Source organism: Perissodus microlepis, chromosome 3 (assembly GCF_051167445.1).
Source record: "Perissodus microlepis isolate ML-2025 ecotype Zambia chromosome 3, ASM5116744v1, whole genome shotgun sequence".
Classification (NCBI taxonomy): domain Eukaryota; kingdom Metazoa; phylum Chordata; class Actinopteri; order Cichliformes; family Cichlidae; genus Perissodus; species Perissodus microlepis.
The window spans coordinates 43366560-43389141 of NC_140463.1; the positions used below are offsets into that span (position 1 = coordinate 43366560).

Here is a 22582-nt window from a genome sequence, read left to right on the forward strand (position 1 = left end):
TGTCTTGGTTAAGTCCTCAGTAGTCCTGATTTTTAACTGTTGTAGTCCTGTTTTAGTTCTGGATCAGTTCTGGGTCTGGTTGAATTGGGGTTTAGTCCCTGTGTCTTGATACAGCCCCGACTTTGTTCTGCCTTGCTGCTTAATTAAAAAACTAGTTTAAGGTGTCCTGCATATGTGATATATATTTTTCCCTATATGAAGTCATTCTTTTTTGAACAAAACTCAAAACAGAGCCTATTAATCTTTCAGTCATTTCTAACCCCCCCCCCCAAAAAAAAAAAAACAAAATCCCACATACATACTACCCTTTAGGGCTAAGCCCCGGGTGTTTCAAATGTCTGGCTCCGCCTCTGGACACGATTGTAGCGGGTCTCATCAGCAAGAATGGCGAGTCAGCATATAGAGACGAGGCGAAGCAGCTAACAGACTGGTGTAAAGTAAACAACCTGTCTTTAAACATGGACAAAATAAGGAAATGATTGTTGACTTCCTGAGTGCAAGGAGAGATCATGGTCCACTGAACATCGATAGATCCTCTGTGAAGATCGTCTCTACTTCCTGCGGAAGCTGAGAAAAGCCCATCTCCCACCATCCATTCTCACCACCTTCTACAGAAGGAGTATCGACAGTGTCCTGAGCAGGTGCACCACTGTCTGGTATGTTAACTGCACGTCATCAGATCGCAATACCCTACAACTGCAAGCAAGCTGCAGAATGTCATACACACACACACACACACACACACCAACACACACACACAAACGGAGTCAGGACAAACAATTTGTTTTGTTACAGCAGAAAGTAGACAGTGCAAAATTATACATCAAAAATTATAGAACACTGAAAGAAGAAGAAGAAGATACTGTACACAACTGTACAGAATAGAATAGAATAAAATAAAATACTATATACAATAGATTAAAATAAAATAAAACAATATGTACAATAGGATAAAAATAGAATACAAATGCTATATACAACTGAGTAAAAATACAACTTTGTCAGAAAAAGAGTATTGCACTTAGTCTTATTGCACATCAGCTGCAAAGTCCCCCCCTGCCGGCATTTGGAAAATCGGACCATGCCGCCATCTTCCTCATGCCTGCTTACAAACAAAGGCTAAAGCAGCAACCACCAATCAGGAGGGAGGTCGCTCGCTGGACGGACCAATCAGTGGCCGCGCTGCAGGACGCACTGGATGACGCAGACTGGGACATGTTTCGGCGCAGCTCTGATGACATCAACATGTTTACGGAAGTGGTTGTGGGATTTATCGGGAAACTAACGGACGACACAGCAGAAAGAACTATCATCCGAACGTTTCCCAACCAGAAGCCGTGGGTGGATAAAAACATCCGCGACGCTCTGAGATCACGCACCGCTGCCTACAAAGAAAGGGCTCGTCTCCGGTAATATGGACCTATACAAGGCTGCGTCCTACAACGTGCGCAGCGCGGTCAGAAAGGCAAAGCGGAGCTACGGGGAAAAACTAGAGTCACAGCTACGACAGTGCGACTCTAGGAGCCTGTGGAAAGGACTGCGGACTATAACGGACTATAAACGACCAGCTTCTTCAATGATGAATGCCGATGCTTCACTGGCTGATGAGCTGAACAGGTTTTATGCTCGCTTTGATGCCGCGGCAATTAAAACAACAAACGGCTGCGCGCTCGGAGTGCACCAGTGAAGAAAATGCATTCATCATCACAGAGCATGCCGTGAGGAACACCTTCAGGAGAGTGAACACCAGGAAGGCAGCAGGACCAGATGCAATCCCTGGCCGGGTCCTGAGAGCCTGCGCTGACCAGCTAGCACCGGTGTTCACGGAGATCTTCAACCTCTCCCTGGCCCAAGCTGTGGTTCCCACGTGCTTCAAACAGTCCATTATTGTTCCTGTTCCAAAGAAACAACAGCCCGCTTGCCACAATGACTACCGTCCAGTAGCACTGACTTCAACTGTGATGAAGTGTTTTGAAAGACTGATGAGAGATCACATCACTTCTTCACTTCCTGCCACCATCGACTCACTTCAGTTTGCTTACCGGACTAATCGTTCCACAGACGATGCCATATCTCACCTGCTCCACACATCCCTGAGTCACCTGGACACTGGCAGAGGGAATTATGTTAGGATGCTGTTCGTGGACTACAGTTCAGCATTCAACACAATAATTCCCTCTAAGCTTTTCACCAAGTTGACGGATCTAGGACTCAGCTCATCACTGTGTCAGTGGATCCTCAACTTCCTCACAGACAGACCCCAATCAGTGAGGGTGGGAAAACAAGTCTCCCCCTCCATCTCACTCAGCACTGGAGCGCCTCAGGGCTGTGTTTTAAGCCCCCTGCTGTACTCACTGTACACTTATGACTGTGTAGCCGCATCAGACACCACCTCCATTGTCAAGTTTGCTGACGACACTGCTGTTGTGGGCCTGATCTCCGACAACATCGAGACGGCCTACCTGGAGGAGATTAGGAACCTGGAGACCTGGTGCCAGGAGAATAACCTCCTCCTAAACATCAGCAAGACTAAGGAGCTGATCGTGGACTTCACTACAAAGCAGGCGAGGAATTACAAACCCCTCATCATCAGTGGCACGCCAGTGGAGAGAGTGGACAGTTTCCGATACCTGGGTGTCCACATCACTCAGGACCTGTCATGGTCCTGCCACATCAACACCCTGGTTAAGAAAGCCCGTCAGCGTCTCTTCTTCCTCAGAAGACTTAGAGACTTCCATCTGCCACTGAAGGTGCTCAAGAACTTCTACTCCTGCACCATCGAGAGCGTCCTGACGGCAAACATCTGCACCTGGTTTGGGAACAGCACCAAGCAGGACAGACGAGATCTGCAAAGAGTGGTGCGCTCAGCCGAACGCATCATTCAATCAGAGCTCCCTGACCTGCTGTCCATCTACACCAAGCGGTGCAAGTCCAAAGCTAGGAAGATTATGATGGACCTCTCCCATCCCAACAATGGACTCTTCTCACTGTTGAGGTCTGGGAAGCGCTTCCGCTCCCTTAAGGCCAAAACAGAGAGAATGAGGAGGAGCTTCTTCCCCCAGGCTATTCGGGCCCTGAACCAGGTGTAGGACTGGACTCTCCCACACACGTCACTATAAGACTGGACTCTCACACACATCACATCACCACACGCGCCACCACACATTTCCTATAATCCTATAATTCCTATAATTTATAATCTTTATAATCTTTATAATCTCTTCTGCTATTTGCACATTCTTTACTGTAAATTCCTAAGTTAATTTGTAAATTTTGTAGTGACCTGTAAATTGTAAATATTGTAAAACTTTTTTTCTGTCATTTAATGGTCGGGCATTGTACAGCTACAAGCATTTCACCCCCATGTCATACTGTGTATGGTTGTGTGTGTGTGACAAATAAAATTTGAATTTGAATTTGAAGTCTTTATTGTCGAGTCTGACAGCAGTGGGGAGGAAAGACCTGCAAAATCTCTCCGTCCCACATCGTGGGTGCCACAGCCTGCCACTGAAGGAGCTGCTCAGTGCTGTCAGAGTCTCCTGCATGGGGTGGGAGATGTTGTCCATCAGGGATGACAGCTTAGCCACCATTATCCTGTCACTCACCACCTCCACTGGGCCCAGAGGGCATCCTAGAATAGAGCTGGCCCTGCGGATCAGCCTGTTCAGTCTCTTCCTGTCCACAGCAGAGATGTTGCCACCCCAGCAGACAACACTGTAAAAAATGGCTGAGGCCACCACAGAGTCATAGAAGGTCTTCAGGAGTGGGCCCTTCACTCCAAAAGACCTGAGTCTCCGCAGCAGGTACAGCCTGCTCTAACCTTTTCTGTAGAGGGCTTCAGCGTTATTGCCTTTTTTGAGACTCTACCACAGGTGTATATCCAGATTACGAGTAGAAATGCCTTTTATAATAGTCACAGGTTTACATTTTTGTCTCTTCCTATCTAGTGACCTATTTGTTGTTCAGGGACCAAAATACATGGGAGCTAGGGGAACTTTCCTCTTAATGGTATGTTGGCTTTCCTGAAAGGGATACCTATTACAACGTGTTAGAATAAAACCTTACTAATTAGTCTGTGCATATACTTTTTGTCCCTCTTAGTATGGGTGTACTGTGGGTTTTTACTTAGTACAGCTTAGTGTTTTGCTTAGTGTTACAGGAATAGCTAGTCACTGTTTCACTGTAACACTGTTTCATATACTTATAAATGTATTTTATATATTCATACAAATATATAACATGCAGAGGCAAATGCAATCACATGGCAGAATGCTGTAAACAGACCAAACTTCAGTCAGGAGAACAACTGAGATAATCTATCCACAGTACGAGGTTAGTCATTAATATACTGCAACAACATGGGAATAGAGCAGCTGCGAGAGAATTCAACATTAATGAATCAATGACACGGAAGTGGAGGAAGCGAGAAGAATGAGTTGAGTAAAGTTTGACTTATGTGACTGTTTTGTTGCTTAGTGTTACAGGAATAGCTAGTCACTGTTTCACTGTAACACTGTAACACTATTTCATATACTTATAAATGTATTTTATATATTCATACAAATACATAACGTATCTCTTTAGCCATAGGCCATTGTTTTAATAGGACGTCATCAGTTATTCTTTCATTCACTCCACCTCCAACTCCTCCTCCAACTCCACCCACATAACGACATCAGTAATAAAAGGACAAAGTACCTTGTTGCATAATGATTAGATATTGTATGTATTTTGTCTCATGTTACCACCCTTTTGCAATAACTGCCTGGAAACCAAGAAGTCCAAACAAAGAGAACTAATAATTACTTGTAAAGCAGCACAATCACCTTCGTCACAGGGACTCAAAGAATCACCTCCTTTGAGGTAGGAAAGAATTTTGAAAAGCAAATGTCAGATTTTTATGTATTTAGCATTGTTAATGTACTTGCCTTTGTTTAATGTTATGTATTATTTTTGAGCAGATATTAGTTAATATTCTCGTTCTCAAATCCAGTACCAGGTGAACTGGTCATCGTACAACACTGCAACCGGAGATGATGAGAGTTTAGCAATCATGAAGTTTCACCTTTGTAACGAGAAAGTTCGCACTTGCCTTCCAAAGCATGGATACATCTTCCTCTTCTTGGTTGTGTTTATCTTTATCTTAATGCTATACATCATGGATATCCTGGAGGTGAGGACTTTTGCTTAATTCAAACTACTTTGTGTATGTGCATGTGCAGGTGTGTGTGTCTGTGTGTGTGTGTGTGTGTGTGTGTGTGTGTGTGTGTGTGTGTGTGTGTGTGTGTGTGTGTGTGTGACTGCCAGAAGCTTAAAACCCATAGACATTAACAAATGCTGTGTTCCCACTCAGATGCTCTCCTAGGCTTTTACTGCAGCCGAGTTCTGTTGCTGCTTGTTTGTAGGTCTTTCTGCCTTTAGTTTTGTATTTAATAACTGGAAAGCATATTCAGTAACTGACTTGGCCATTGTGCAATAGCCCATTTCTTTGCCTTGCGATTTTCTGGGGTGGTTGCACTAAGCAGTGGGTTTTGGTGAGCAGAGTATAGCACTGTAAACTTGCTAAATTTGCTACTGTTGACTGCTACTTCTGTCAGCCGTCACATCATCTCTGAACACTAGTGACAGCTATATTCTGTGCAGTGTCTCCACAATGGTATGCGATCGGACCACAAACTGTTTCTCTATTTCTCCATGCTTCTCTCCTTCTGTCATCCTGTTACAAAATTACAGTAAATAAAAACTTATGTTTTAAAGAATTAAAGTGAAAAGCTATCCGCTCATCCTTCCATTTTCTGCTACAAGTCCCCTTTACGGAAGTACCATTCTAATCAGAGAAACCATAATGTAGTAAATGATAAACAAACACTTGTCGATCTTTTAGTGCTGCAGTTTATTGTCTGGTGCAAGAACAAAATGGTTAGCCTGGTTGTTTCAGTAGGTGTGGCTCAAACACAGGATAAGCTTGTCGCTTATAATCTGGTAATAGTTTAACACTGCCAAATACAACTACAGTAATATTAAAATTGTGTTGCTGGATAAGTACCTAATATGCAATGGTCAGAAATGTTGGGGGGTTTTTTTGGGGGGGGGGGACGGGTTCTTTTTAGGGGTGGCTCAAACACAGCCAACTACAAAAGAATAGTATGCACTGTCACAAGCACAGACACTTGTTAGTTAGCCTAGCCAGTGTGCAATGCTATTACATACCATATTTTCCGCACTATAAGGTGCACTTAAAATCCTTTAATTTTCTCAAAAATCAACAGTGCACCTTATAATCTGGTGAACCTTATGTATGAATTCTGGTTGTGTTTACTGACCTTGAACCTATTTTATTTGGTACACAGCGCTCAAAACTCTGTCAAAAAATGTTTTAGTACGACTTTGGTAAGCTATGAAGCCGCACCGCTTGATTGATTGTCGGAGCATTACGGCTACCGTAGTCAGGAGCCTCGCAGAGTAATCTGGGTCGAAAACTCAGTCTGCTTCAGGTCCCAAAGTGAAACGACCACTGAGAGTTAAAATTCTTTCATCTTTAATAAAATGATCAGCGTTCCTGCTTTACCAGGTGTAACAATCAAGTTTAACATCCAGGCATCCATGAAAACAGAATTTATTAAATTTAATGGAGTTAGAAGTTAGCAGGAAGTTAGCTCGTTAGCTTCCACCTAAACATAATAAACCATGTTCTGACTGAGAGATTTCTGAAAAAATTAAAATGTACATCTCTGCTATCACTTCCAGCATAAATGAAGACTGAAAACTAAACAGCAGCGACTTTTGCGGGGTTACTGAAGTTGGTATATAATGTTGTGCTACGTGATCGCTAGCGACACAGCTATGTTAGCATAACATAAACACAGTGAAGCTGGGGGATGAACGCTAAATTTTTTCCACTCGATAAAAGTTAACGTGAGGGTTCCCGATGGTTAGGGACAAATGCATTCGCACAGCCAGTACCTTATAAACAAATACAGTTCTGTACATAGATAAATACATTGTAGTTAGTGGACTAGAAAAATAAAATAAACACTGTTACTGTACACTCCCTCTGTCACGGATTGGTGCTGTGGTGGGTAGGAAGAGGACCCAAAAGCAGGACTCATAAGCACGGAGAAGATGAACTCAAAAGACGTCTTTATTGGGCTGTTGATTCTCAAAACACAAACTCATAAAGAATGAACCGAACTAGAAACTAAGAACTTGAACAATAGGGAAACCAGAAATACTAGGAAACTAGGAACAAAGTAACTTGAAAACAGAGGAAACAGACAGCACATGGAGTGGTATAATGCAACAACAAACAGGGGAAGTCCTAGGCCTAAAATACACAGGGTGGACAACGAGAGGATGGGAAACAGGTGGAAACACAGCTGGGACTAATCAGACATAATGAGACGGAGAAAGTGAAACTCAAAACACTGAACACAGGACATGAGACTACCAAAGTAAACAGCCAGCTTAAAACCAGCCACCAGCCATATGGGGTGGCTGTAGCTCAGGAGGTAGAGCAGGTCACCTACTGATCGGAAGGTTAGTGTTTCGATCCCTGGCTCCTCCAGTCTGCATGTCAAGTATCCTTGGGAAAGATACTAAGATACTTGGGGCAATCGTGGCTCAAGAGTTGGGAGTTCGCCTTGTAATCGGAAGGTTGCCGGCTTGGACAGTCTCGGTCGTTGTGTCCTTGGGCAAGACACTTCACCCGTTGCCTACTGGTGGTGGTCAGAGGGCCCGGTGGCGCCAGTGTCCGGCAGCCTCGCCTCTGTCAGTGCGCCCCAGGGTGGCTGTGGCTACAATGTAGCTTGCCATCACCAGTGTGAATGTGTGTGTGAATGGGTGGATGACTGGATGTGTAAAGTGCTTTGGGGTCCTTAGAGACTAGTAAAGCACTATACAAGTACAGGCCATTTACTAACCCCAAATTGCTCTCCGTATCATCGGAGTATGAATTTGTGTGAATGTACTTCACCATGTATAGAGAAAGTGCTTGTGATTGGGTGAATGTGGCATGAGCGCTTTGAGTACTCCGGGGAGAGTAGAAAAGCGCTATATAAGAATCAGTCCGTATACAATTTAAAACAGGAAACACAAGACAGGCATGGAGACAAGGAAGACACAGGAGATGCACGAACATAGACACTGGGAGACTAGACAAGAAAGGTGTAACACAGGAGAGGCAAAGAAGTAAAATCCAAGATCCAAAATTCACTAAAACACAACAAGACACTAATAGCAACAACCAATATTAATAATCAAAAAACAAAAACTGAGTCAGTAGACTCAGGACCATGACACCTCCCTGCTGAATTCCACTTTTCTAAAAAGAAAAAAAAAGAGATAGAATAAGAAAAAAAACTTAACCTGTAAAACACACTAGTCACAGAACATACAACTGTGAACCCGTTTTTTTTTTTTTTTTTTTAAAAAGTAAAGATACACTTTGTTATCTCCAAGGGGCAATTTTTTAAAGGTGAGATGTGCAGCAGAAGAAGGTAGGATCCAAACACAGGAATCCTAATCCAGAGTAGCAACTTAATTGGACTATTTCACCCAAATGTAAAGCAGTCGAAAAACTTAAACCCTGGGACACTCCAAACAACCTCAACACAACGAGATCACAGAGACCGAAACAGCAGTTCAGTTGCTGACCAGGTGGCAGGTGGCAGCGACAAAATCATTAAAACATACCCTCTTAGATGAGCCCTAGCTAGACTTAGACTTTTAGTAGGTAGTGGTGAAAGTGTGGTCGCCACATGTGGTTGTGTAGGTGGCAGCATAACAGAATGCTGGACAGGCTTGACTCAACTCCAGCTGGCGTGGAAAGTCCAGCTTTCCTGTGCCCTCAGTGGAGACACGTGACTGGAGCAGCTCTCCTGAGCCTCCAGCAGGCCCAGCAGGTGCAGAGACCTCTGTCTGAGGCGAAGCAAATTGGAGCTGCTCGGGGAACACAGCCAGAGGGGGATGCTGTGGCTGGGGCTGCGCAGTGCAATCAGTCTGTTCAGGCGATGCCCACTATGCAAAGTCTTCAGCAGGCTGGATGAGCTCACTGAAGTCCCCAGCTGACCCCCAACTGACAAGACAGGATGATGGGCCGGCTCTCCTGATCAATCTTTTCAAAATTCTTTACCAGAGGGATGGAGGGCACAGCCTGATCGCTGGCCCAATGATAAATTGTCTTTAGCGATGTGAGAAACGAAGTAGCCATAGAATTTACAGTGCAAGTACAAAGAGTACCTGCTTCTGAAACATTAATAGTCTTTTCATGCCTGAGCTCATGAGTCTGAGAGTGTAGCTCATGAGCTACACTCTCAGACTCTAATTTCTGTTGCTGGCAACGGGGAAGCTGCGCGACAGTGAGGCTGCGGTGATGCAGCCCACACGCTAGGCATCTGCTGCTGTGGTGGTCAATGCGAGCCCCAGATCGTGGACAAAGTCTTTCGAATCCTCAGGTAAATAGTCCATAATGCCGGGGTTAGCCATGACTATCCGGGCCAACTGAGCCCGAACGGACTCCTTCTTTTTGGATGGGAAGAGGATCCATAGGCCATGGAGCTGGGTAACCCAGATGCTAAACCTGAAAAAGTCAGTCAAATGAATGCACGCTAGGTCCATATGGGAGAGGTCGTTCATATAATTGCTTCCTAATACTCAGGATGGTGAACTGCTCCATTGCACTGGGCTCTTTTCCTGATAGCATGTATGAAGCCCACGTTTGTCTTCTTCCAAAGGACAGAGACCCCACCAATATGGCTTGTCACCCGCTTAGTCTATTAAATTATGATCAAAAAATCATTGCAAAAGTCTTGTCTTCACATCTTAATAAGTTTTGGGGCACTTTTATTCAGCAGGATCAAACTGGGTTTATCCCAGACAGATTTGCTTTCTCTAAAACCCGTGGTCTGTTGAATGTACTTTATGGAATAAACCCTCCAAATTCAGCTGAGGCTTCCCACCCCTACAGCTACCATGTCCAGATACGACTCTCTAAACTGTTTTTACTGCAGCCCAGCTCTGTCACACGCCACGAAGGGCCCCAAACGCGCAGCTCACTGGAAACAGGAAGTAGTAGGAGGGGCTGCCGGCCCAGTCAGGTCCCAATTTGTAGCTGGCCTCATTCCCTCTTCCACCAATGGTTAGCCTCCACCTGGAAACAGACATCACAGAGTACAAACAATGCCCCCGCATGGTGTGGCAAGTAACAGCACCACACGGCAATAATGACCTGGATCATAACAGGCACATAGTCTAGGATTCCCCAAAACTCAAGCCATACTGGACTGACATTCAATGAATACATTCACTGTATTCAAAACACAAATTCCTTTAGACTTACTTTTAGTCTAATCGTTTAGATCAGGGGTGTCCAACTCTAGGCCTCAAGGGCCGGTGTCCCTGCAGGTTTTAGATCTCACCCTAGGTCAACACACCTCAATCAAATGATTAGTTCATTACTAGGTCTCTGGAGAACTTCAAGACATCTTGAGGAGGTGTTTTAGCCATTTAAATCAGCTGTGTTGGATCAAGGACACACCTAAAACCTGCAGCACACTGGACCTTGAGCCCTGGAGTTAGACATCCCTGCTTTAGACTACAGGCACTATTGGTGGGCAGACTTTGCAGGGTTGTTGTTTGTCCGCCCTGCTCTTTGCTTTGGCTATGGAGTCTCTGGCCATTGCAGTTAGGAACAGGTCTGATATTGTAGGTATAGTCAGTGATCCTGTCAAAGCCATCATAATGTTATATGCAGATGATGTGGCCCTGACGCTGTCAGATGCCAGGCTCTCTTTGCCTCCCCTGCTTCGACTCATCAAAAAATTTGGGCAACTCTCTGGTTTCACAATTAATTAGGACAAGTCCATGTTTATGCCACTGGCAGATGGTCTTGACTCTGGCTTTATCTTTGGCTTGCCTTTTAAAATCACCACCTGTTCCTTCAAATATCTCGGTATTAATATTCCCAGAAAAACCATTATCTACTATTTAAATTAAACTTTAAGGACCTCATTGATAGTATTAAAGCTAAGATAGATAAATGGACACTTCCCCCACTTTCTTTAATTGGACGTGTCAATATATTTAAAATGGTGGAACATCTCTTCCAAAATTGGTCGGTCAGAATTAGGTCTTCACGCTATTAAGGACCTCTGTTTTATGCTTCCCTCTGCTTATTTATTTTGACACTTACAAATCAGGAATAATTAAACACTCTTTCTGCCATTTGGATCAACCCCCTGCTCATAGTGACTTCTAAGATTATTTGATTAAAAATCCCACTTCTAAACACCTAATCAGCCAGTTTCCTACACTTTTTATACTTACAGCACCCACACACCACATTAGGAATGCTTGGGTTAAGGACATGGAAGTAATAATATCCGATGCTTTATGGGCCAGTGGGTTGAAGGCAAATAAAGAATCCTCTGTTAATGCCAGATTACAAGTTTCAACAGTTCAAAGTCCTTCATCATTTGCATTTCTCAGAAACAACGCTAGGCAGTATTTTTCTGTCTATTTCCTCATTGTGTGATAAATGCAAAGCAATGGAAGGAACCCTTGGCCACCTTTTCTGGTCCTGCCCTACACTCAGGAGTTTCTGGGAAGAGATATTTGACCAGAAACATGACTTAAAATTAAAGCCAGATGGTATACTTGCAGTGCTAGGCTGCTGCCTAACCTCATTGGCACTTTGACGTTGTTATTACAAAATAAACTCAAAGTGCTGGGTCACAAACACACCCTGACAAAGACTTCATGAAAAGCCTTCAATTGATCCAAAATGCAGCAGCAAGAGTACTGACAGGGGTCCTGTTATATTGATATGCGAGTCCATGCTTGTTTATAACATACACAATTATTTTAGATTGTATTATTCACAGATGAGATCCTTTCTTCAGATAACTAGAGCAGCACATCTCCTCAGAATCTTGTATATTTTAGGAGCATTGCATTTAGGAACAATTTGTGATAATATTTTGTGGTCTGATTGGTCTTTCAACATGGAATCTTACATTTGCAATCTGACACATGTATGTTACCTATTTCTCAGTTAGCTATCCACATTTTTTGTGAAAGGTACTAATCTATCTCTAGTAGATTTTCAGAGGGTGTCGACCACAGAGGGTCCAGGTTTCCTGTTTAACCTCTCTTTCAGATCAGTTGCACTTGCATTCAATGCAGCAGTTGATGATGAATGCTAAATTTTAGTCAGCAGTACAGTTTCGAGATGGTCTTACAAAGAATATCTGTGCTGTTCCTGAAATATAGTTTGTGTTTTAATTTATCAAGTAAACGGCTTTCTGGTCTCAACAAACATCAGCTTAGCTAAATCTGAGAAACGGCAATAAGCTGTTAAAATTTTCAGTAATGACTTCAGTGTTTAAGAATTTATGTTATAATATAGGGGAAAAACATGAAAATTTCCTCCATTTAACCTGAAATTATATTTACCTAACTATTCAGTGGCAGGTGGGTCACACAATGGCTTTAATATTTTGCATGTAACATTAGCAGTTTTAAGCCAGCAACCTATGTTTATGTTTTATGAATAAACCTTTTCAAGGAAATACATCACTTTTTCTTATATTTTGATTAGAGAGAAGATTTAAGATATGGTGGGTTTTCTGGTTTTTCAGTGGGCTGCACTCTGTCGCGATGTGATATTCGAGGACTGAAGATGCGACACAGTATGGGGGTCTGCATGTGTTACGCACATGGAAAAAAAGAATTCTTTGCTTAAATCATGAATTGTGCAATAAAATGTGCATTTTTAAATTTTTTTTTCTATTGTTTTATTTGTTTAAACATTATTTAAGTAATTTATTATTTAATAATGTAAATTCATTTATAAATTTATGAATCAATATTTTCAAATGAATTATTAATCCATTAATAAATACTTACAATCGAAAATGTATTCCTCAAAAAAAAACATAAACCTCATTTCAAAAACCATTTAGAAAACCCAAATTTAAAAAATTATTTTCAAAATCTTTTGTTAAAATACAATTATAAAATAGAATAGCTTTTTTTTATTGTCACTGTTACAAGAACAATGAAAGGCAGTTTGGCATTTCTCCTTGTGTGTGAAGTACACAATAGCGTAAGTATTTACACAATAACAGACAAATTTACATTTACACAAGAAAGATATGTACAAGTTATACATACACCTGCAAACATACACGCACATACATGCATATATGTATATATACATATATGCATCCGTACATACATACACACACATATTTCCACATACACGCTTACATCTATATATATACACATACATGTCATCTAACTAGCAGGTGCATTGAGAGGTGCAGTGTGATCAGTGATATTGCACATTGAGTAGGGGGGTGCTGTTGGAACTATACTAAGGTTATAATAAATACAGTTTAAAGAGGTAGGGGTGTTGGTTGCATTGAAGTATAAATAGAAATACAATTTATAAATAAGGTGTAATGTCCATGAGTGTTGGCAGTGCAGTTATCCTCCAATCAGGGTGGAGCTAGGGCATGTTTGACAGCCTGTGGGTAAAAACTTCTGTTGAGAAATAAGTAAATGAGAAATAAGTAAATGGATTGAAAAATCAAAGATTTATTTCTCACATTTCAAATGGTGATTCCACTCTAGCAGATTTGTCATTATATTAGCAAATGAATTAGATTTGAGATTAACTACTGGATTAGCTAATAGATTAACTATTGGATCTCATTTCAGAAATCCCAAAGTAATGCAAATTAGCCATACAGTGTAATGTAAGTTCTCTAATTGGTTTGACGGACACAGGCTTGTTGCCTGGCTATTTTACAGTGCTGATGGTGCCAAAAGCTTTGTACAAGCGCACATACTTCGTACCAGTGCAAAGGCCATTCAGCCTCTGTATTTACACTCAGTCCAACACGGATATATAAAGAATGAAGGGACTGCGGTGAAATGGAGAGCTGAACCTCCCACTATACACCTGTGGCCCACCTGGTGAAGGTAATTAGCTAACATGGCAAACGCTAGCTATATGTCTGTGAAGGTTCTCAGTCATCCAGGTCATCGTAATCTAAGGAGTTTGAAAAGAAAAGCGTCTGGACTTCTTTAAGTTTTCTTGAAGACGTTTCACCTCTCATTCGAGAAGCTTCTTCAGTTCTGAGCACAATTGGTGGAGAGTCCCAGCTTTTAAGCCCTATGGGAGTGTCCGCAAGAGGGTCATGGACCCCCTCTTGATCCTCTACCTAATCACACGAGCCAAGGTATGAAAGCTGCACTGTACAGCGACAATATGTTGTTGAGCTTGTGTTTAGGAGTTTGGTCTTTGGGATGAACCAGTTTCTGTCTGAGTGTGTTGCTGGGCCTGAAGTAAAATGGGATGTCGTGCTTGGAGAAGACTCTCCTGAGTTTCTCTGATACACCGGCTACATAGGGGATGACAATATTGTTGCATTTGTCTTTCTTATCCTCCCTAGTTGGTGTCTGATCTTCTTTTCTGTGCCTCTTTGCTTGATGAAAGCCCAGTTAGGATAACCGCATGTTTTAAGAGCTTCCTTTACATGTGTGTGTTCCCTGTGTTTCGCCTCAGACTTAGAGGGAACATTTTCTGCTCAGTGTTGTAGGGTCCCGATTACTCCAAGTTTGTGTTCCAGAGGGTGGTGGGAGCCAAAGACGAGGTATTGGTCCGTGTGCGTGGGCTTCCGGTAAACTTCAGTGTTGGTTTCCATTCTCTTCGATGCACACGGCACAGTCCAGGAATGGCAAACAGTTATCCTTTGTGTCTTCGCTGGTGGACTTTATGTTTTTATCCACAGAGTTAATGTGTGCAGTGAAGGATTCTACTTCTTGGGTTTTGATTTTGACCCAGGTGTCATCAACACATCTGTAACGCTAGCTAGCATCACCACATGTAGCCCCGCTCTTTTAAGGTCATCTTAGCTTATAACAATATTACGTCCCAACAGTACAAGCTAGCTACCGTTCTTTTTTAGTAAGCTGATGAGCTCGTCACAAATAATGCTTTGATAGTCCTTGTCTTATGTCTGTGTGCCTCCTCCCTTTCTCGTGATGCCTGTTTAGTCCCTCCTGTTTCCCTGTGTATTTTAGCCCTGTGTCTTCTTCTGTTTGTTGTTCGTTCATCTGCATGTTCTCTTGCATTTCTCAAGTGTATCACCTGCTGAGTTCTTCATGTTCTCAGTCCTGTGTCTCTCGCCGTTGGTCTGCATGTTCCATGTTTCCCCGTTTCAGGTTTTTATGTTTCATGCTCCTTCCAGTTTAGGTTTTTTTGTTAGTTGAGTCACTGCCATGCTCAGCTGTCATTTGTTTTTCGTTTGGCCACTGTAAAAAGAAAAAAAAAAAAAAAGCTCACTCCTAGTCAGTACTTGCGCTTGGGTCCTCCTCTCAACGCTCCACGCGTCTGCCACCACAGCCATAACAGAAATCAAATGTCCTGCTGGAGACAATTCTGGAGACAATTCAGCGGAGGCTTCCCACCCCTACAGCTACCATGTCCAGATACGACTCTCTAAACTGTTTTTACTGCAGCCCAGCTCTGTCACACGCCACGAAGGGCCCCAAACGCGCAGCTCACTGGAAACAGGAAGTAGTAGGAGGGGCTGCCGGCCCAGTCAGGTCCCAATTTGTAGCTGGCCTCATTCCCTCTTCCACCAATGGTTAGCCTCCACCTGGAAACAGACATCACAGAGTACAAACAATGCCCCCGCATGGTGTGGCAAGTAACAGCACCACACGGCAATAATGACCTGGATCATAACAGGCACATAGTCTAGGATTCCCCAAAACTCAAGCCATACTGGACTGACATTCAATGAATACATTCACTGTATTCAAAACACAAATTCCTTTAGACTTACTTTTAGTCTAATCGTTTAGATCAGGGGTGTCCAACTCTAGGCCTCAAGGGCCGGTGTCCCTGCAGGTTTTAGATCTCACCCTAGGTCAACACACCTCAATCAAATGATTAGTTCATTACTAGGTCTCTGGAGAACTTCAAGACATCTTGAGGAGGTGTTTTAGCCATTTAAATCAGCTGTGTTGGATCAAGGACACACCTAAAACCTGCAGCACACTGGACCTTGAGCCCTGGAGTTAGACACCCCTGCTTTAGACTACAGGCACTATTGGTGGGCAGTAAAAAGACTGTTACAAGAAAATGGCTAAGCCCGAGGCCACGAACAATAGATAATTGGCATGATGTAATATTGTAAAAATATTTAAATTGAAAAAGCTGACATATAGTTTTAGAAATCAGAAATATGTCTTTTATCAGGTTTGGAACAGTTGGATTCAATTTAGTCTCAACCTGTGCAGACTTTATATAACCCTACCAAGGCTCATCACTCTCTTCCTCTCTCTGCTAGAAAAGCCAATATGTACCCCCACCTCCCCACTATATTTTACTATATTTTAAATGTATGTTTGATTGGAAAGTCTACCTTTGCAGTTCTGACTACCTCTCCTCTCTTTGTTATCATCCAAGTGCACTTCTCCAGTCTGAATAACATTCTAATGTCGTTGCTGTATATCCTTGTGGTGTGGACCAGTGAATCAATGTCTCTCGTTCACACTGTGAAACAGGATGAAGAAATTTGAAAAGTGAAAACAACTTTTTATATTCTGTTTTGTTTTGTTTTTTTAATTTAGTAGCCTTTGAACAACAGTTATTGTACCTGTATTCACCGATTGTGCAAAAGCTCTAGCAAGGAAACAGTCATATTCCAGTAGCTATTCAAACATCAGCTTGTTGTCTTAACTTAATGGAAAAGAAAAAAGAATGGTATTGGACATACAAGTCAATCAGTTATTTATGTTCAGTGATACATTTATTCTATTGAATTACCAGCTGACTGGCAACATTATACATTTGCATTAATACAAGTAAGACAATGAAAGCATGACACACTATTTCAAAAAGAATCTTTCATTATACTCTGCTAGGAACCAAAGATGAATAGCTGTATGATGTATACCTGGTTGAATGTCCTTTTGTCAATGTCATATTCTCCCCTCTTTCCAGTTTCAGATTAAAGTGAACACCACCTTCATCATTCCAAGACCTGCCACTGTCACTCCACCTGCTGACATGCATTATGACTTCTGCAAGTTAAAACCACTGTCCACCAAGGAAGCTCTTGAAGAACAACGTCTATTAGAGTCCATCGCTTGGCCTGAAACTCCATCTTTACCATCACCTCTCTCCCTGAGTAGTACCAGTCACCCAGCCCACAGTGCCTTTACCATTCTCCCAAGGTGGGGAGGGGGACAGTGGCACATAGGAGACAAACTTGAGGTTATGATTCAAATACACGATTTCCAGGGACACTTGAAGAGGTCTGGGGGAGATGTCTTACTTGCCCGGTTGCATAACATAATCCTTGGTGCTGGTGTGGCAGGGCAAGTGTTAGATCATCTTAATGGCTCCTACTCTGCTATATTTACTTTACTTTGGGAAGGAAGTGCACAGGTTCAGGTGATGCTCATTACGTTAACTATTATTGCTTGTTTGCTTTTGAAGCTAAAACAAACAGAGCAGACTATAAAATTCAAATTATTTGTCCGACTAGGTGATACTGGTTCACCCCAGTGAGGCAGTCACAGAGCTGAGAAGGCTGAACACAGAACATCCTGACAGGATTTTCTTCAAGAGCCAGTTCCAGTTAGGCTCAGTCACTGAAACTACCACTTGTAATGTATGTCTACGTCCAACCCAGCAGCCTGTGTGCAACTACACTGACCTCCATACAAATGAGCCATGGTTCTGCTACAAGCCAAAAAGTCTAAGCTGTGATACCAGGATCAGCAACTTCAATGGAGGATATAAACAAAAAATTAGCACCATGGAGAAGCTCTTTCAGAGGTGAGCATTTCCTGTATGCCAAAGGTGGTAAATCTCTGGAGTTTTATGTATGAAGAGGCAGAACTAAAATTAATCAATTAGAATCAAAGTAAAACAATTTTATTACAGCTCTACTGATGTATTAGCAGGCAGCTATCAATTATTTAGCTATCTGATTGTAGCGAACCCCCCCGAATGAAGGATGACACTTTACTGATGACGTTTTGAAGGTTTAATGGCAGTAAACCATCAATCTCACCATAAGAGCTGGGGATGTATACATAGAAACAGCGTGTAAGCAAAAATAATCCACACTCTTACAATCGTAAACCTTATAACATGAAGTTCGTTTCAACGTAACATTTAACAAATGTAGCGACTGTCACAAAAACATCTAAACGTGTCCTCATTTATATTATAACCATACCTTGTGCCTCTATCAAGGGGGCTGCTAATGACAAAAGAAATCTCCATAGGCTCCATTAACCCATCACATTTCAAAACTCCCGCGACTGCCGCTGAAAACTGAGCCAAAAACAGTTTTACAGGAAATCATCCCATCAAAATAAAAGCTTCTACACCCAAACAGGAAGTTGGTAGTAGAAGACAGCAATCAGTGCCAAAATAAAGTGCAAGGAAAGGCATTCAGGGTTATTTACACTGATATTATCATCAGTATTGGCATTTCTGATGGCTGATAGGTGAACTTTTAAATAGTGAAGAACAGACGGGAGAAGCAGCTCAACCATGTTATGAGTATTTATGTGGCACCAGAGAGACTGCAACTTCCCTATTGACAACATGCATTTGCAATGCAACAAACTACAGCCAGAGGATGTGAGCAGAGTTGGGCAAAGCATAAATGAGTAACTCACGATTTGTTGTGACAGTGAAAGAAGTTTACTTTTAAACTGTATTGTGATGTTCTTTTTATGTTAATGTGCGTGAAGGGGGGGGCGGGGTGGGGGTCACCAGCTGATGTGTCAAACCCAAGTGTTTTTGCTGACTGCTGTGTTTGATTCAATTCTAGTTTAGAAAACATAAAATTTCTCTGCCATTTTTGTTAAAATATTTCAATATGTGTTCTTTCCCTAAGTGGTGTCAATCTGAAAGTCGCTATTCCTCCTTCAGGAGTGGCGAGTGTCAACGTTTTGCCCAAACAGAACGGTAAAGCCTGATTCTTTACTATTGGTGTCTCTAACCAAAAAAAAACTGAAAGGAGTAAGTGGAGTACTTACAGTATTCAACTAAAACACTATGGATGTTGCACTAATTGCAAGCAGTTTATTATTCATTTTACAATTCTATTATCTCCTAAAATAAGGAGGTCTATTATGAAAATACAAGATATGGAATAGGCCAGTAAAAATTAAACCCCTTCCCAGATTTGAATTAGGCTGATCTTCCTTTGTATTTTGTAAGATTACCTTCGGCTTGCTTTCAGTAATATTGTTTGGCATAGATAGCTCCCTTTAAGTCTCATTCAGTTCTCTTGGATTTGTCTTTGAAGTGACTTCCGGATTTCCCTCGCTTAGTCAAACAGTGGTTGTTCAACTTGAGTTTTAAGTAACTTGACATAAGTCAAAATTAGGCAAGTATAGGGATTGTGGTCATTGTGTCTCTGTGGACAAAAATCTTCTACTTTTTCAATGTGCTCTGTTCCAGCACACTGGTAGGCACCACAGTTCTGGTTGTCCCCTGAACATTCTCCCTCAGTTGTCTCACAAGGTTATGCACAAAACCAGAGCAACTCAGGTTAATCTCCTGAGTTGCGGCTAGAATCCTAGCTCTTATTACTAGCTTCTGTCCTCCGCACAAAATTGAAAAATTAAAATTAAAATAAATTTAAGACATAACCACTTCTTTTCACACATTCAGGACATTAAAAAAATCGCAGAGCATAGTGATAAAGCTTCCTGAAAGTTACCCACACTTAGCAGCAGTAGTGGTAAAAGTGCTTGGAAATTCTTCAACGGATAATAGACCACATTAAAATCTAGTTAGGTTTAGGACCACTGTGGGCTGCTCCCTATAATGTCTTAATCACACATCAGATATAAAATCTGAATAGAGAAATATCTTTAACTTTAGCAGTGTAAAAATGTGTTCTCTCTTTAGTGATTGTATCATTGTATCATCTGATGTTTACCATGTGTGTATAATAAATACACTAATATACAATTGTTTGTTTGTTTTATTGGTCAGGTGAGTCAGAGGTGCCTAGCAGCAGAGTGGGGTCTGGACCCTCTGGCTATTACTTTCAGGGTGTGTGGAGAGGACTAGGTGTGACCCCAATTCATCAGTTCAACTCTTCCTCAGCCATCACTCAGTGTCTAAAAGGAAAAAACGTTCATATGTATGGAGATTCCACCATGAGGCAGTGGTTTGAGTACCTTGATGCAGCACTACCAGGTAGCAGATCTACTAAACCTTTCTGGCATCGACTGATTTATTGCTGCTTAACTTATTCCCTGTGTAATCCTTTTTAGATCTAAAGGCATTTAACATGCATAGCCAGAAAACAATTGGACCTTTGATGTCCCTGGACTACAAAAACAACATTTTGGTGACATACCGCACCCACGGTCCTCCTCTACGAACCGTCAGTGTCCCAGCCATTGAGCTGCATTATATTGCCAATGAGCTCGACAGGGTGCCTGGAGGCAGGGACACGGTCCTAGTACTTGGTATCTGGGCACACTTTGGCACTTTCCCTATTGAGTTCTTTATCCGCCGGCTGCAGACCATCCGCAGAGCGATGGTCCGGCTGCTGTCCAGGGCTCCAGACACACTGATTGTCATTCGGACTGGAAACCCCAAAAGTTTGAAGACCTTCCTTCATGCATCTACTAACAGTGATTGGTACTCATTACAGCAGGACAAGGTGCTCAAGGATATGTTCAAAGAACTGAATGTCCATCTAGTGGATGCCTGGGAGATGGTTGTGGCCCACCATCTGCCACATGAGCTCCACCCACAACCTTCAATTATCAAGAACATGATTAATGTTCTTTTGTCCTACATATGTCCTCAAAAGGGTGGATAGATGTGTTTATTTTGGCAGTCCATGCACAATTTTAAACTAAACTATATAACTTTTCAAAAATTGCAAAAACTAATCTTCAGTCTAGGCCTCAATGATATGAGTGTTTTTCAAGCTGAAATTTTCAAGGCCAATTTTAGCCTTCACAAAGGTATTTAAAAAAAAAAAAAAAAAAAAAAAAAAGATCCCAATGACTCATCTGAAGTATCATCTTGATCAATATGGAATAATGTCCTTGCCTAGTTTCTTAACCCCTACAGTCCTGCCTGGGAGCTTTTGCAATCAGAATCATGATCTCAGAGCACTGTTGTGCCAAGCATATTCACTTTTCTAAAACAAGCTCAATAAACTCTCAATAGACTTCTCTTGTTCATGTCATTTTTGTATCTGTTTATTTTGATTAGAATAAGACTTAAAATTTTGTACTATCTGAGGTAGTGATACCTTTGTATTCGCCACAAATATGGACAATATCTGGTAGAATGTGCTCCAGATCTTTAACCGATATATTTTTGAGGCAAAAGGAAATTCGACCACATCACTCTGGTTTTAGCTTCTCTACATCGGCTTCCAATTGAATTTAGGATTCGTTTTAAAGTCCTTTTATTGGTTTTTAAATCTCTAAATGGTCTGGCACCTGTTTATTTGTCTGATTTGTTGAAGCCCCATGTCCCCATTTGTATGCTTTGGTCAGCTGAGAAACTGGCTTTCTGTCCCTGTTACGTCCCCTGGCTAGTCTAGGGGGTTGAAGGGACGAACATAAAGGTGGATAGAGAAGGAGGAGCCAAGATGGTAATTTTAGAAGGTTTATTTAATACTGGTGATGGGATTTGGGTTTAGACTGAGGTATAACGTCAGGGAGAGCCAAGGCCAACATAACAAACAAAACATCCCTGATGTAGAAATAAAAGAAACTTACCTAACTCCAAAGAAACAAAATATACAACCTATAACCATAACCTACCTAACAACACATAAACAGGAGAAAACAGGGTGTCAAAACAAAAGGCAGCTCTCCCCTACAAGCAGTCCGAACATGAAACAACAATGCTCATCTCATACAAGTTACAAAGGCATGCAAGCCTGCACAGGTATGGCAACCGAAATGGCCAGAGGGCACAGAAGCACAGCTCCACAGGCCTTAAATAGTGCTCTGCTGATTACCAATTAGCCGGACTCTGCGCAGCATCCAATCAGGACAGAGGAGGTGGAGCCTGGACAAAACAAAGGGTTAGTAGGGAGAAGAGACATCCTCCTGGGGGATGTAACAGTCCCTAAGTCACAGATGAAACTTAGAGGAGACCGAGCATTCTCTGTAGCAGCTCCGATGCTTTGGAATAGCCTTCCTCTCCATGTTAGACAAGCTACATTAGTGCCAGTTTTTAAGTCCAGATTAAAAACCTATTTTTATTCTTACTCTGTGGGTACCTGACATTTTTATGAATGTTATTGCTATGTCTGGTTTCTGCTATTTTATTACTATATTTATATTTGTATTGTACAGCACTTTGGTCTACCAGGTGTGTTTTTAAAGTACTATATAAATTAACGATAATGATGATGATAATGATGATGATTGGCGCCCAGGTTAGTCTGTCCTCTGGTTATCATTCCCAGACTAATGGCCAGACGGAGTGGCTTAACCAAGTGCTGGAAACCACCCTGCCTGGCGTCCATTAAACAAAACACCTGGAGTACACACC

General features: G+C 42.0%; 1 protein-coding gene across 1 annotated transcript; it reads left to right on the forward strand.

Moving 5' to 3' along the window:
• The first annotated feature begins 5053 nt into the window (after window positions 1-5053).
• On the forward strand, window positions 5054-20882 carry LOC146391628 (NXPE family member 3-like). Its single transcript, XM_084918964.1, has 7 exons — window positions 5054-5173; window positions 11418-11425; window positions 17056-17470; window positions 17565-17857; window positions 18933-19003; window positions 20042-20248; window positions 20326-20882. Exons 1-7 carry the CDS (start codon window positions 5054-5056, stop codon window positions 20880-20882), a joined length of 1671 nt encoding a protein of 556 aa, XP_084775090.1.
• Window positions 20883-22582: the final 1700 nt, after the last annotated feature.